The sequence below is a fragment of the Aythya ferina genome (assembly GCF_964211825.1).
Source record: "Aythya ferina genome assembly, chromosome: 3".
Classification (NCBI taxonomy): domain Eukaryota; kingdom Metazoa; phylum Chordata; class Aves; order Anseriformes; family Anatidae; genus Aythya; species Aythya ferina.
In genome coordinates this window covers 11,266,238-11,282,861 of record NC_140298.1, presented here as the reverse complement: position 1 = coordinate 11,282,861, position 16,624 = coordinate 11,266,238, and the positions used below count along the sequence as shown (strand labels likewise).

General features: G+C 43.6%; 1 protein-coding gene across 2 annotated transcripts in view; it reads right to left on the bottom strand.

Annotated features, from left to right (window-relative positions):
* LOC311433411 (uncharacterized protein) overlaps positions 1–16,624 on the bottom strand; it is a 65,984-nt gene that overhangs the window by 5,663 nt on the left and 43,697 nt on the right. The window contains exons 8-16 of one of the 2 annotated variants that reach the window (XM_084512500.1): positions 10,176–10,261; positions 9,309–9,536; positions 8,611–8,800; positions 6,463–6,532; positions 4,343–4,431; positions 3,968–4,084; positions 2,149–2,260; positions 1,348–1,492; positions 179–292 (exon numbers count right to left, since the gene is read on the bottom strand). In XM_084512500.1, the coding sequence (XP_084368626.1) occupies positions 179–292; positions 1,348–1,492; positions 2,149–2,254 (365 nt within the window). In that variant the 5' untranslated portion in view covers positions 2,255–2,260; positions 3,968–4,084; positions 4,343–4,431; ... (2 more) ...; positions 9,309–9,536; positions 10,176–10,261. Of the gene's footprint in view, positions 1–178; positions 293–1,347; positions 1,493–2,148; positions 2,261–3,967; positions 4,085–4,342; positions 4,432–6,462; positions 6,533–7,411; positions 7,434–8,610; positions 8,801–9,308; positions 9,537–10,175; positions 10,262–16,624 lie in introns of those variants that run through there. The other variant, XM_084512501.1, reaches the window with a different exon arrangement.

Here is a 16,624-nt window from a genome sequence, read left to right as displayed (position 1 = left end):
AAACATTGTGTAAAACCCTTAACATTTTTTATGAATGCTACTTTTCACCAAAGACCTGCCATAGTGTTTCATGCAGGTGTGATTAAGCATTCACACACAGGGGAAAATGGTTAAAATTAAGCACTGGGGCAGTCCCATCACGAGGGTTAGAAAGCCTGTACAAAAAACCATGACTTACTCTCGGTCCCACAGAAATAGCCATCCAACGTTGAGTCCATTATTTAGAATCCATGCCACGTAAAAAGGTATTGGCAACAAGTCTGGCTTTATGTATACACATCCAAGTTCATTCCTGTCAGGAAAAAGTGGGTATGGAAAAAGAAAAACAAGGCCTGCATTGAACAGCCAAGCACTCCTGGCCTCATTATCCTCATGCTAACAGGAAATTCATGTTTCAGTTGGGCACTTCAGCTCAAATTAGACTATTTTACTTCCACATCCTTTTCAGAGATAAAATATAATCCCTGTGGCTTTCCCCATCAAAAGAATGCCTTGTGGTACAGAACTCCTTGCTGGTCTCTGCACCACCACTGCAGTTATCACTGATTTAGTGGGTGCTAGAGACTGACTGCTCCACAGGTGCTCCAAAGTTTATGCCATTGGTGGTGGCAGCAATGGTCATGGGGATTTTTGCCCAGTTCCTGGGGAAAAAAGGCTTACAGGATCATAGTGTGAGTGTATATTTGTGTATGTGTGTACACACATACATGGACTTGATCAATCTTAAACACTCCATTTTTCTTTCAGCATTGGCCACTGTCAACTAAGACTTCTTATATGCCATGTAAAAACAGTAAATACACAAGACTCAAACTAAGTAATCCATGGTCCCCCTTGAAAACCTATCAGAAATTACCACATAATGTTACAGATAACTCATGAGGCAGTTATTGAACTCATAGCCCCGGGAAAAGCTTCAAATCCAATTCAGTGACCCGAGAGACTTGTCAGTGTTGATTCTCTGACCTCTGCCAGAGAATAAACTCAAAGAATTAGCTTTGTCTTTCAGAAATTTTGCCCCTGTGGATTTGCAGTATCTAGTAGTGACTGAGCGGCTGTATCAGATCACGTGAATCAGCAGAAACCAGGCATCACAGAACAGTTTAACAGAACAGTTTACTTTGTAACCTGCTCACATATTAGAGCATACACCTTCAAACTGCTTTCCAGCTTTGGATTGAGCCTAGAAGAAGCTCCAGAGCTTCAGCCTCTTAAGTCAAAAGGAATGGCAGTGATTTTACTCTGCCTTTTTACCCCAGAAAAGTAGGGTAACAGGCCAAGTAGGGTAACAGGCCAAGCAGGGAAGAGCCACCCCCAAATCATTTGCACCATGAGCGTGGAAAATACCTTCGACAGATCCCTGACAAGGCGTACAGGAGCCAGGCAAGCTGCCAGGCATAGATGACATTCCAGATGAGGAAAGTCCAGCCAGCTGGTGTGAAGTCAGTGTTGTACTTATCCGAGATGTTTCCAGGGGTTGTCCGGAACAGACCTACAGTGGTGAATGTTATTGCAGACTAATGTGTTACTACATACTGAGGATGGGGAAAGACTGTTGGTTTTCTCACCCTGCAATCTTCCTCAAGGCTTAGTCCACACCTCAATAGATCTGAGGGAGATGAGAGGATGCCCTTGTTGAAAACAAACCACATGCTGCAATTGCCTTGCCTTTAAAAACCCATTATGGGATCACTATCCCTTGTGGGGAACCCTGAGCATCTTCTTCTTGCACAGAACCAGAAAAGCCAGTTACATGTAAGAGCCAGAGAGAAGCACAGCATCCACTTCTGACAGACTCAGCTGGATAGTGTTCAAACCAAGAACCACTGCCCTCTATAAACAGGGCCTGAACAGCTTCAGCCAGGGACACAAGTGCAATATATGTAAAAATTGCTTTTCAACCACAGCTAGATCCAGGTTCACCAGGGACAAGACTACTTTAATTTAAAAGGACTGGAAAGGGCTCAGGCACCTGTCTGTAACACCTGGAGGATGCACTAGCTGCTTCTTCCTTGCTCTGATAAGGGTGTATTTGGAGAAGGGAAATAGAGCTCACCTAAGGCACCATTATACCATAAAGTGATATGATACACAAGATCTACCTCTCTAAACAATGACTACTAAACAATGACTATTTGCTTGCATTACCTTTGAATAATCCAGTGGCATTTCCAGCATTCAGTATCACCATGACTGTGAAAGTAGCTTGAGACAAAAGCATCACAAAAATCTTCAGCTTGTATATAGAGTCCATTTTATCCTGCAAAAGATTAGAAATATTGTTTGGCTATCCTAATGTATGCCTAGGTTTGTTTCACATCCCAGAGACCATTTTAGAAAAAAGAAATATTTTAAATATTCCAGTTTTAGCTGCTATTAGCTGTATTTTATTTTATTTTTGATGAATCTGTTAACCATTTCAATTGCAGAGGAAAGCTTCACAACTCAAAGATGGAAAGGAGAGGAAAGAATCCCATATGTACTTAAGAACAAGAGAGGCCTTACACTGACTAGGTGGATGTTTGAGCCAGCATCCTCTGAGAGCAGTCCAAAACAGGGCAAACAACTGATACTTCCCTGGGTTACTCACCAGACAACTCAGAGATTTCTAATAGTAGCATCTTAAATAGTCTCTCATGAGTTTAAAAAACAAACAAACAAACAAAAAAAAACCTCTCTAGATCCATAAATTGATCTAATGGTCTGGTGAAAAAGCTGTCTCACAACATCCATTACAGGCTGTTAACTCCCTTTGCCACCCCCCAGACTGTAATGGCTGGAGACCCCATACAAGTTTCAGATGGAGAGCATGTGCCACAAACACTTGGGAATGCTGCCTTGTTTCTGGACAAACTTGAACCACAAAAGCAAAAAACCCTTTCTAGATTTCAGAAGCCAAATAGCAATCCATGAGTATGCAGCAATTAGTCCACTGTCACCACCCATCCCTTACTGGTATAGTGCAGGGCAAATGCTATAAGGTTGCAATCTAAGTAGTTAACAAGCAAGTGTAAAAGATGGGTTCCAGCTTATGCTATAGCACTGCTGCATTTATACCCAAGCCAGCAGGCCTAACACTTCCTCCACTTTTGAAAAGAAATATGAAATATTAAGATCTGGCTTTGCAGCTGAATTCCTTTTAGTTCAGGATAGCTTTCCACATTTACCTCTCTAATCCCATAACTACTACAAAATAATCACTTCCTTTCATGGGGGTATTACCTCCTCCTACTGACTGCAAATACGATTTAAATGCTTTAGCATGTCTTATGAACTCCATAGACTGTAAAAATCTATATACTACATTTTTCAAGGTTTCTAAGTAGTCACTTGAGCTCTCCACATGATCTCCACTAGTAAATCATTGTTATATCAAGAAAAAGTTCTGTTCCATCTGTAGAAGTGAGCATACATGCATCCATCCTATGGGCAATAACTATTTCCCTTCACAGCCCAGCACTTCAACTGTCGTTTCTATACAGAGACACTTCAATGTCTTCTAGGGTCAGCAGGAACAATAGCAGTTGTTCCAAGCTGCTCAGCATTTAACTAATAAATTCCAGTTCCCACTTCAGTGGATAGTTTTTACAGTTCCGGGCTTTGTTCATGGATTTAGCTACATCCAGATACATCACAGGGAAGTGGGATAGGAAACTTGTGCTAAATTTGTGCAAGCCTTTTCTTTTCAATTCCATTTAAAAGGAAAGCTATCCATTTATTTTCATGAAAATCTTGCGTAAAACTCAATTAACTAAAGATATCAAATCCTGATAAGACTTCCTGATGAGATTTGTCAGTCAATCCCCAAACAACTTGTGTCCTCAGAAATATACTGAGCCAGCAAATTCTGAAAAGAAAAATCCACAAGTACTACTAAAAATACGTTTTCTGACTCCAGAAAAAGACTGCTCTGCAGAATTCTGAAAACCAGGAAAACACGGTAGAAGAAATATCACTGTGTGCTTACCTTAGTCTTTAATTTTTTTCCTTGAATATAGATTGTTGGCCGCTCTGAGCCAGTATACGTGGCTAGATGGTCCTTTGATCTCACTTGTCTGGCCAAATCTACGTTGTCCTGACAGTCCTGTAATTGAATTCAATACCACACTTTTTTATTAGCATATTTGGAATAGACTTGATTACCCAGCTTCAGAGAAATGCATACTTGCTTATGGAAGTCTAGGAGGAAAGCATTACTTTAAGGCCAGTCAATAGTTTCACTGCCTGTCTCTCACCTCTGGTCTCCCTCTAATTTATTGCTGGCAATGAGAGCCTGCAATATTTCCCTGCCTGCAGTAATCAGCCACAAACACCCTTTAGAAGGATCAGAAATATTACTCACAACGATCCGCACAGTTCAGAGTTTTTTGGCAGTCTTACAGCTGTAGTTCAGCTACCATCGACGCTGACGTCTCCGCTGCTCAGGCTTATCTATAGAGATTTTACAGAACTTTCAGCAGATTAATACTTGTGCATTATTTAAAAACAAATCACTGTAGTTAGAACTGCTCTCTGTCCGTGAGCTGCAGCCTCTGATTGGCCAAAGCCTTCAGAAAGCAAACACTTATGCAAGAGAAATATGATTACTTAACAAGGGCCTTTTATAACAGCCCGAGCAATGCACGTTCCCAACTTGCTGACAGACAAAAGCTAATGAGCGCCTGCTCTCAGGCTCTCTCCTGCTTTGTATTTCCACCCCTCTGCCACCAGGAGGGAATAAGAACACCATAGGTCAAAAATCACAGCCAAGGCAGCACTCCTGGGTGGGAGAAGGGATACTTGCAGGGGTGGCTGAAAAAAAGGAAAGACAAAATAGACTGCATATGGGGTTTGGAAAGCTGGACATGTAGCAAGCTTTAGATCCTGGAGCTGAAAGTTGAGCTCCTGTCAGGACTTGGCACTCTGGGAACATTTTATAGCATTAAACACTGTATAAGTATGAAGAACTTTTCTAATACAGCAAGCATGTGTAGTAGTCCTGTATTTTCATACTTCACATCTATTCCTTGCAGAGCATTCCTACACACACTCTGTTGAAAATCCCTACAACGGGCCTTGATAGTGGTCTTTTTGAGGAGTAATTCCCAGATTTCATGGACTCTGGAAACCCCTGGGAGAGCCTTTCCAATGTCAGAAACAGAAAGAAATGAAAGGTCCAAATCCTGAAGTCCTAAATGGACTTTTCCAATTTTTTTTTTCTTAAGAGATTGGTTTTGAGTATATTCCACTTGTAAATCTGTTCGCGAATATAGAAAAGGCTCCCACTCCCACTACAAGTCAGTCCCACAGAAACAGAGCAAGCCATGTTGGTTGATCAGTCTCCACCTCCTACGGGACTGCAGTCACCTCACATCCACTTGTTCCTCAAATCCACTTGTTCCTCAAATTTAAACTAGCATTGTCAATTGAAAAAGGTGCCTCAGCATTGAAATATCATTACTCTTGTGCAGCTACAGCATCTACCAGGCAGGCAGTCTACCCATGGGCTCCCCAGTGCCAACTAATAAGGGCAGTGAATAAACCTGGGATCAAAGGACATTCCTACCCATTAGAAGCAACACAATGGGTTTTGGAATTAATTCTGTTTGGGATCACTTGGCTTTTTAGATAGCAGAGGAAAATAAAAATAAATGCATGAAGAAGGATTTTCATTGAGCCAGCTGTGGGGAAGGGCAGGGCATCCAGCCAGCACTGATGTTCCCTAACTTATCAGCATAGGTCTGAGGTCCACCCTTGGAAGGTATTCTGATGGGGAAACCAGTGGCTTAATTATGATTCGTGTCAGAATAGATTATGCTCTGCACACTGGATCAGAAAACAACATTTTTCTGTATATATGTGCACTTTCGCTCCTCATATAGTCCAAACTACCCCAGCACAATTTCAGACACTCCACTTTCTTCCAGTGGACAGGTGATTAGAAGTGCTTAATACAGACAACTTTCTTACATGTGCCTGCTAAGGCACAGCTAGTCAGCCAAATCCATATTAATATAAAGCCAGGGCAACTTCCATGTGCAGAAAACATCAACCAATCAGGAGAACCAACAAAATTTGCTGTCCCATGTAATAACCAGCAAGAACATCATACATCTATTGCATCTTAGTGACAACTGGAAGTGATGCCATCACAGCAGTGGCCTTGTGCCTAGCTTAGTGTGGCAAAAGGACAAGTTTTAGACCTGCCTTCCAGGTTTCAAAGAGTTATTTCTTCAGAAGAATTGCAACATAGGCCTTTGATAAAACATTCAGAGTTACTTAGCATACAGCTCTACAGCCATCCCCCAAAGTATGTTGTTAAAGTGCAGAGGAATGTGCTTAGTGCTTATAAGTGCATGTGATAAAACTGAACAACTCTTGCTTCACTGGGCTGCACAGCATTCCCCGAAGTGGGAATTCTCAATACAGCTCTAAGATACTCCATTGTCAAACTGGAGGGAAACCTTCATGGAAAGGCCCTACCTTTCTGGTGTATCTTCACTGGAAGACCTGTTAGATTTCCATCATCCACAGGGGTTTCAGTTGATGAACCCTGTTGAGGAAGAATGATATCACCAGATGAATGACAAAGTTACACACATTTCAGCTAAGAAATAGTTGCTCATGTTCACATTCACAGACAAAAGGAAGCATGATACAACCAATGTATTTATAAGAAACTGTCTTTAAATACAGGTAGTCAGCAACAATTCAGAATAAAATCACTGGAACTAAACCCAGGACACGTCTATTGCTCGGTACTTTTCAATACAAACTATTCTGAAGCAGACTTAAGTTTGCAATTACTTGAATCACAACAGAGAAAAGCTGCTTCCAAGCTAACAGTTACTGTACTATCACAGCAGTTTTCCCCTGAAAAACAAAAATATACATACTCTCTTCCTATATTACTAAAAATCTTTTAAAAAATGAACCATCTCTAAGATCCTTCATCTGTATCTTCCTGGAGAAAAAAAAAAAAAAAAAAAAAAAGGAAAAAAGAGATGCTTTTCAACAAGGAAGGGGATCTATCATGCCCATCCTTTCCCCATGCAGCACCATGGTGTATTGCACCAGTGTCAGTGCACCTCAGATGCCAGTTCACAGGGAATACTGGGACCACAGCTCAGCTGTCAGTCCCCCATGCACCTGGAAGTGGTGTAAGCATTTACAGGGTGCTGAGCTAGTATGAGCAGACTTTGCATTTGAACTAATACCTGCTGACAAGAGAAAGATCCTTTTTTAAAATGAATCCTCTCGCTAGTAGCTGAAATAAGACATTATGAGCACAGACAGCCTGAGTCCCAGTGCAGAGCACAGAAAGTGGAAGTGAAGCATTTTCTAAGGGTACCACTGTGGAAGCCCTGCCCTTAAAATAAACCCATATTGCATTGTGCAGGAACTGGGACAAGTTCATTTGTGGGCAGCTCACCTGCTTAATGGTACAGTATCATTAGCAGGGAGCTCCAGAAAGCAAAGCACCTGAAAAAGTCAATTTAAGAGTCATTTTTTCTCACCATGGACAACTGTCATTTAGGATAGTGATATTCATCTCTTGTCTGGAGACCAGCACAACAGTCCAACAAAACTAGTGCCAAGGGAGCAGTTACATTTGATTCCAGCCAAGCAACTCAAAGTTGTCTAGCATATGAAAAGGAGAAGCTCACGCAGAAGAAGCACATGGGCAGGAAAGAGTTTGCCTGCAAAGCAGCTCTGGGCATTGATTTCCAAATGCAGATATGAGATGACATACAGGTCAGTGTCTCAATGCCACCAGAAGACACCTCTGGGTCAAGTCAGAAAATCTCCTTCCCCCATCCCATGCTGAATCACAAGACAGCCATCACTGCTACCCTGAACACCTCTGCAGCAAGGCAGCAGCTCAGTAGCACTGCACTGCCAAAGCCTTTTGGCTCTATCAGCAGTGATGAGTTTAAATCCAAAACACATTCTGTGCACTCCCTGCTCCAGTTTAATCTTTACAGCTTCTTGCTTTAAATCCAGACTTTCCTAAACTGCCACGCTGACCCCAGAGTCAGCGACCTTGTTGGAAGTCATTTTCAGGAAAAGTTCAGCAAATATTGAGAACCAAATATTCTAATCTTCCTACAACAGCTCAAGCATCCTAATCCCGCAGCGGGTTAATCTGGGTGTCTTCACTGCCAGGGATTAGCCCTTCTGTACTGCTAGAAGGGATGGGATTTGACTGGGAGCAGTAGGATGGGCACACAGCGAAGAGGATCTGTGTTAGCAATCCCCTTTGGGTATTTTAAGAAGGAAAATCATCTGCTTTTTATTGTTGCAGAACAAAACAGATCCACCCTTTGGCAGCAGGGGATCTCAGAAGGCTTGAGGGAATAAGAACAGTAACAGGAATCCACTGTCTACTTATTTTCAAACAGATTTTAAGACAGAGGCCATGCTAAAATTCATTGTCTGACCTCCATCAGATCCTTTGCTTGAACTCCAGTTTAAGAATGTTGCTGTAAACATTTAAGTAACTCAAAACTAACCCCTGACCCATTCTTGTGAGAGAAGGAGAGAGAAGAAAAAATGATGCGCTACTGTCTTTAAGCTAAACTTCATGAAGACAAACAACAGAAAATATTTTCCCCAGATGTTTTCACTTACTGGGTAAGCGTTGGTAAGTTTGCCTACTTCAAGGCCAGCCCAAGAGTCTGCAGCAGCGTCTGGCAGGCAGCGTCTACAGCATCAGACTGGGAGTGCAGCAGCATGCAGCACTTTCTGGAGCTGGCAGGCAGAGCACAGGTATGAGAAACAAGAAACTTGCCTGTGTGACCCTCCTCTTGAAACAGCCCAGCTGTGAAGAGAAAACATACAATGAAAAAAACATACCATGGAAAACAGCCAAATGAAGCACAGATGAACAAGGGCACATTTATAATGCTGGATATCTTCCTTTTATGAACTTTTTATTTTGTTCAATCACACGGCTGCTCGCTGGATCCCCCACCCCCATGCCCTCTATGTCACTCACATGCAATAAACCATTCCATATTTTGCTTGGCCAGCAACAGTGCTGGACCCCTTGCTGATTTTAGGAACAAAATGCAGACATTAGCCTCCTGGTTAGCTCTGCCTTTGCCACTGCCTTAACTGAAGGCTTCACAAGCATTTTGTTATTTCTTTTTTCCACAGCTCCATGACAAAGAGCATAAGGCACCCATGAAGCAAGTCCCTTGCACGAGCAGCAGCACAACAGATACAAATACATACCCAGTGATGGCTTACAGACACTGCAGAGCCCATTTGCTATCCCAGCATGGTCAGGAGCAAGGAGGGATGGGATAGTAAGAGAGAAAACACACCTGGACTGCAGTTTTGTGTTGTTTAAACTTCTGTGCCTTCGTTTTATAGCTGCAGCATCCAGGTCATCAAGAACCTTTTATATGGAAAGCCTGCTTTGTCACAGGTGGCCTGATTTTTCTTATAGCATTTTTGTGGCACTTTATATGCTTCAACTCTGTAGAGTCAACGATAATCGGCAGCTTTCAATGCATCTCCCAATCAGGCAACAGGCATCTTAAGCTGAGCATCTAGAAAATGAGGAGCACAGCAAACATTTTGATTGAAGCAGCCTTCCTTACAAGAGGGCAGCGTGAAGCTTGAACAGACAACCTCAAATTGCAGCAGTTGAGTGTCTTGACTTTGGCATTAGTATTCCCTTCAAATAGCAATTCTGTAAGCTAATTATCTAGACTTTTTTTTTAAAGGCAACTGAAATATATATATAAAATGCCATCATATGGATATATACCACCTCCTACGTGAATCATTAGCAGAACTGGAACATTCAGTTCCACCACCACAGGAAATTAATGTAATAAAAATTCATTGAAAGACCTTACAGACAGGAAAGGCAATTTTTATTTACAATTAGTAAATAAAACCAGTACGTTGGTTCTACCCAATTCCGCCTTCCCATCAACATACTCACATGCACTGAGCTGCGTGCACCTAAGAGGTCTGGACAGGATCACTCGCGTGCAGCAGGAAGCACGTGGGGCAACACATTTGTGCCCTCACTGCTTTTCTTGATCTGACTGGTAACTACAAACTCATTTTTGAGGCATCTTTTGAACCTTTCAACAGTGGATATTGCTATCTTGAGCCACCCCATCTTGTCTCACCACTCTACAGTTTCAGGTAAAGTTCTTGGGTGGTGTTATCCTTACCTGGGTGTTTCATGACTCCAGCACTGCTCCTCCTCACTTTTGTCACCTTACCTCTAAGGCTTGTTTGTCCTTTGTCATCTGGTTATCTGCGTGAAACACAAATGGGGTGCTGTGTAGCAATTAATACATGCCACTCCTCTAATCCTTCTCTGCTGTTTTTCTTCTCTCATGCATATCTATTCACACCCCTGTTAGCATTTCTGTTAAAAAAACTTTACGTGAGGCAGGTATTAACCATGTGAGATCCTGGCAGAGCTATGGCAAGGTGAAAGCTGTTCACTTTCTGTTTATCAGGACAGGAGATAAAAGCCTTGTCAACAAATAACAGCTTCTGGCTGGCCGTACAGAATTACAGAGGGAGAAAAATTCTGCATCCTGTAGCAAATTTTAGACAGCAGTCCCTATGAAAAGTTTTTTTACTTACATGCTATCGTGCAATTTCAATCCATCTTTCGCACATCCCTCATCCTTGCTTGTGCGTCCACTCCCCCATCTCACTTCTCATCATTCCACACCATCGCCCCATTCCTTTCCTCTTAAGGAAAAGACCATTTCCAAAGGCTGTTTCTACCAGCCTCTACCCTCTCCTCTCCCACAACATGAATGTGACTGGGGACTTTCACAGCCTGTAACTTCACAGAATTATCCGGCAGCTCTTCACAAAGGCAAAAAGAAGAACACACCCTTTGCTCCAGGTTGATCTCTCAGCCAAATTTCCAGGCTGCGTTTTAGAACATGAAAGTGTTAAAATAATAAAGCAGCTATTTCAGTCAGAAATTTAAGACATCGGTTTCCTCCTAAATTTTGTCAAATCCAGACCTTTTGTACTAGTGCTTCTCAGAAAAGGAACTCAGCCTGAGGTGAACAAGCAACGATGGAAAATGGCAGCAACAGGGGAAAACTGCAATCAAAGAAGAGTTTGGGTAAGCGAGAAGTGAAGAATCAGAGCTCTAGCAGGAAGCACAGGGCAGTCTTAACTAAAGACAACATTGTTATTTTTGCCTCCAGTTAATGCATTTATTAATGAAGACACACAGATGCACACCTACGTATCTGTGTCCTCTGAGAGCACTTTGCAGCCTTTCCAGGGCCACACAACAGCCTGTTTTTCTCACTCAAATTCCAGACCAAGTATGCCCATGGGAAGCCAGCTGTACACAGGGGGTCTACATCTCAGGGGAGGTGAAATCCAGCTTCTCACAGAAGGTTTTTTCAGCCTGCAAAGGTCCCCAGCCCCACCACACATCAGTTGAGACCTGCCCACTCCTGCAGGCACAGATGAGGCACCGATTTGGGGTACCTCTGTTTTGGACTAGAGATGCCTTAGAAAAGGCCTGTCCTTTGGAGGCACTGGAATTTCCTCCGCAGTAACACTGGAAGATGCCTAAAGAACAGGCTCTAGAAAGGACAGCAGCAAGACCAGCAACCTTTTAAAAATTCCTACCAGCAGGCTGATGATGACTGAACTCCCATGGTGTCAGAAAACACACGGCACTTGTTCGTTAAGCACTGTGCAACTTGGCAAGGCAGCATCAAGCCTGCAACATCAGCTTCTCTATATATTTTTGCACTGAAGACCAAATCTATGTTGTCGTTGTCCAAATACCCTTTAGGGTTACCGTGATGTTACTTTTTGCAACTCAATCTTCAAAGCAGTGCCTGCCCTTCCTCCTTTTCTTCCTCCCTACTAATTAATTTTTAGTGAAACTTATGGTGTTAGCAGTTTTGATCAGGCCTCGTTTATTTTGTTGAGGCTTGTCTACAGTCAAACTCCACAGTGCCATCCCTGCAAGCTCGCTCTCACACCTGGGAAGCCAGCTGAGCTGTCAGCTCTCTGGATAATATGCCAACGTCCTTTTCTTCCTTCATTGCAGCTTCCAAATGTCTTCTGGCCCAACGTGCCATCAGCACACAGCTGTGGTAGTCTCACAGCCTAAGCCATATTACTGGCTTGTAATATAGGCCATGTATCATACAGGCTGGCCATTCAGTCCTGGCACCTCTTTTATCAGTTTTAGGAGCTCAGACTTCCACACAAGTTTAGATGTATCTTGACTTATTTGGTTTCAAAGCCCGTGGAAACGATGGAGTCAAGTCGTGTTGACCCACATGGGATCATTCCCACCTATTATGTATTAAACAGGGACAGAAAGGTTATTACTGCAGACCAGATTATTTACAGGCTGCATAATCTATCAGCATACCACGTGGCCCCGCAAAGCTCCCAGGTAAAAAACACCAGCAGATCTAGGACCCACTTTGAAATCTACCAGTAAGCAATTGAGAATCGTAGAGAACAGAATCTGGGTTAGTATTAATTATGGAAAGAGTTGCTCTGACCACAGGTGCTGTCTCTAAGAGATCTCACCAGCACCGTGAGAAGGAGAACACATGACTTTCCACCTTTAAATTTAGGAAATGCACACTAAAAAGTGTAAAGCCAACAGTTGTTTTTTTTCCTGCAGTGTAAAATAGTCTGCACCTGACGTGCAAGACAGTTGTTCTTTCTCCTGAAGTGACTTTGAACCATTACAAGGCCAGTGCTTTCTTTCCAGCTTACTGTATTCATCCTTTGCAGTAAACACAGGTCAGAATTAGCTGCTACAGTAATAAAACAAAACAGTAACAACTACATTCATCATTCATTATGATGAAAGGTATGTCTATCATGGCTGGATTACATTATATCAATGCAGGCTATAAATCACCTCTGATTTTAGTCACCATAAAGAAAGAGCTCGCCCAGTCAGAAGGAGCTATTGAGCCAGAACAACGCTCTCGAGCCATGTAAGCATTTTCCAAGAACACATTTCTCCACTTGGCAGGACTCGTATGAAAGGAGAGCCCTGGGTGATATGGCATGGTAATGAAAACCTTCTTTTGCAACATACTGTACAAGAGAAAATGGAAACGTTTGAAGGAAGAGAATTTCAGTTTTGCTGGAGGAATAGGCCTCTCTAATTAGGATTGTTTCACAAAACCCTTAATATTAAGTCATTACATTATGGGTTCACACCCTACACACACCAAACTGAACAAGCTCCGTTTCCAAAGGCTGTTCACCTGCCAGATACATCTTTTATCCCTCAAACTCTACAGTCAGCCAACAGAAAAGGAACTTAATATTTAAACACAAGCACAATCCCTCAAAGCTTCAGCAGAACACTGCTACCTACGCTGTCCTGACCACCAGCAGGAGAACGGCCAGAGATGCCAGCATACCTCTGAAGGTACCGATAGCTTGCTGAGATCCTGCAGTATGTAAACTCCTGGATACACAGCACAAAAATAGCCCTGTTACATTTCTATCCTCTCAGCTACCAGTGGAAGTCAAGTCTATGCTCAAAATGGCACTAACCTTGTAAAGAAAGAGCTTGGAGAAGAGCTCAGGTTATACCATAAGGATGAGGGCTAAGCCTGGGTCCTCCAGGTATAAAACTGAAGGATCTTTGTACCTTGGACAGAGAAAGAGTTTGTCAGTAAAAAAAAAAAAAAAAAAAAATCATGACAGTCACGAACAGCAAGACTTCATCATCAATCAATAGCTTCTCTGAAACATCTCTGTGAATTTTACCTCATTCAGAGAACTTTAAAAAAAAAAAAAAAGAAAAAAAAAAGAAAGATTTTAAAACAATTTCTGAGAACAGACTAGGAATACAGGCATTAGAAACCCATGGGCTCAATATTCCTCAACTGACTGAAAGCACACGTACTAACAGACACCAGGGATTGGAACTACCATAGGAACCCCCTTGTAAGCCATGGAGAGTCTCAAGAGGCCTTGGACAGATGGTGGAACGATAGGTGTCTATCTTCTTCTTAGGAGAACATAAATCAGTTTACAAGTTTAAATCTAGCCCTGTTCCTCAGAGGAAAATATTAAATGAGGTTGCTTCTGAGACAAATTCAAGCATGAAAGAGATGTACGTACATGTGACAGGAGGAACCTCTGTTGGAAAACCCCGGAGGAGATAATTACCTGAGGGACAAGAACTGGAAGAGCAGCAAGAGTTTTTCCTACCTCAGAGAGCAAGGGAGACCCCAGCACAAGCAGCACCTTTGAGCACAAGCTCACAAAATCCCAGCAGAGCTGGCTGCTGGTAGCAGGGCCCACCGGCAGCAAATGGATTGACCAAGTCCAAAGTTCACCCAGGGGTTACAATCAGTAAAGCAGGGAGTAGAAATGAGCAACACCTACCCAAAGGGCCAAGCCAGGCAACAGAACTAAAGACAAAGTTGCCTGCAAGGTAGCCCAAGGCTGAGCTTAAATAGGGCTGCTGGGCAGGAGGTGTGGGTGGAGGCTGCTCGGAGCAATTATGGCCCACGGGTGCGCTGGGAGCCTCGCGGTGGGTTTTCTGCTGAAACACCAGAGCTGCAGCAGGCCAAACCGAGATGCTGGAGGATGGGCTGGGTTGTATTCTTTACGCAGTTGTAACTGGGAGGTTTCTTCTCATTACATACAGCAAAGCCACAAAGATGGCAAGCGTGGCCCTTGCTGTCCTCTCTCAGTGCCCGAGCTGTGTCAGTGAGGACAACTGCCTGCTCTTTGTTCTTTTTTTTTTTTTCTGTCTGTTGCGACTGTCAGGAGTTATAACCATCAGTACTACAGTTTTTGGTGTGGGTGCCAAAAGGCAAAGCGTTTGGAAGCTGGGCCTCCTCCTCCCTTCTGATTTAAAATGCTGCATCCCAAAAGGAAAGCTTTTTCTTTATGTCACGTAGAGCCCAGTGCGTACTGAAAAAGAAGAAATTGTGGACTTAAATGCTCTGTCTCTTGAAAGGCTTTGTGAAGTGGTGCTTGATGGGTATAAAATGCCCTTTCTGTCTGAACTGTAGTAGGGAAGACCTCCAGCTTATTCCTCACCAGTGCCTGAAGACATTTTCTCCCTTTTTTCTTTTCCCTCTTCTTTTTTCACAGCACTTCTTTTGGTACCCCCTTTTCCAACCACAAGGAAAAATCCCTCCCTTACATAATAGGGTTTCTCACAGAGCCCCAAGGCAGCTTCCCTCTCAGAAAACAAAACAAAACAAAAACCAACAAACAAACAAAAAAAACAGGCAGGACATTCACCGAAAAGGACTGGGAAAGCCAAGCTTGTCTCTTCACTTCCAGGCTTGGGATGCCCTTGACACGCTGCCAAACTGCTCATCTTGAAGAGTTAATAAGGAAGATGCCAGTAGGTGGTGTCCAAGAATAGCTTCTGGATTCTGCAGTGCCAGTGAAACCTGTGCTGCACCACGGAGCGCTCTGTACAGCTGCTGGCACCTGCTCTGCATGGTGGGTGTGGGTATGAGGGAGCTGTGGCAGCATCTCCATTTACAGCTGCTGCTTCCCTCCAGTCTTCAGGCTCTTTGCAGACTCCTTTTCACAAATAAGCACCTTCACGGGACGTTATTCCTAAAGCACCTCCCTTCTGAGATTCCTCCTTGACAGAAGGTAGCTGGGGTTGATCAGGCTACCGCTGAGACAAGGAGCCAGAGTCTCCGTGTGCACCCAGCCCACACCTCTCTTGGGACAGGGATCCATGCAGTGCACCTCCCCACGCACGTGGCTCGGAGGGGCTGGCAGCAGCCCGCAGGAAGGAGTTAATCAGATCAAAGCAAGGGAAGCCACAGCACAGCCCAGGTAAGGACTGTGGCTGTGCAAGCAGGGCCAACACCAGGCCTGGGTGCTGAAATTCAGGCATCAGGACTATCCCTGGCAGGCTTCTGGGTATGGTCTGGGAAGGAGCAAAAGCCAGAGAGAGCTCCCAGGAGGCAGTGTGGAGGCAGCCACCACCTTCTGACAGCAAAAGAGTTTAATATTATGCACATGAGCTCTTCTCTGCCAGCTGGCATCAGCACCAAAGAAGGGTCCTGGCTGTGATAACTTACCAGTAAAGATGTGGCCTCAGAGAACTTCCTTTCTAACCCGAGTCTCAGCTCCAGACCTCCTCTATCTTTTTCCTAACTTGCTACAGGCAAACAATTCCCCTTTTTTATACCATGTCTCCTAAAGACATCTGTCTGTCCTCCATGACAGCACATCTTTATTTTCTGCCCTCATGTTATTGTGCTCCTGATGGTCGCTTTCTCCCATCCTGTGTTTCTCCCATGGAAGCCTTTGGGGCAGGGGCTCCCTGCCCCTTCCACAGAACAGTGCCTGGCACTCTGGAGCCCCATCCCCACTTGCTCTTCAGCTTTAGTGGGGTAAAAAAAGATGACTACATTGTCCTACAGTGATCTGAGCAAACGATAAACTGGTCATCAGCTTGTGGCTGGAAACAAAACCTATGGTTCATATTTACTCTGCCATCGGTCACCCCTTGCCACAGCTGTAACTACTTCATTCTCAGCAAAAGCAGGTACTGACCAGGGTGTGAGCAGCAAACTACCTGCTGACTGTGCTGAAACGTGTTATTTCAGCCAGGGGTAGAAATGCCTTCGTGTTTTGAAAGCCTCACTTTGCTGCA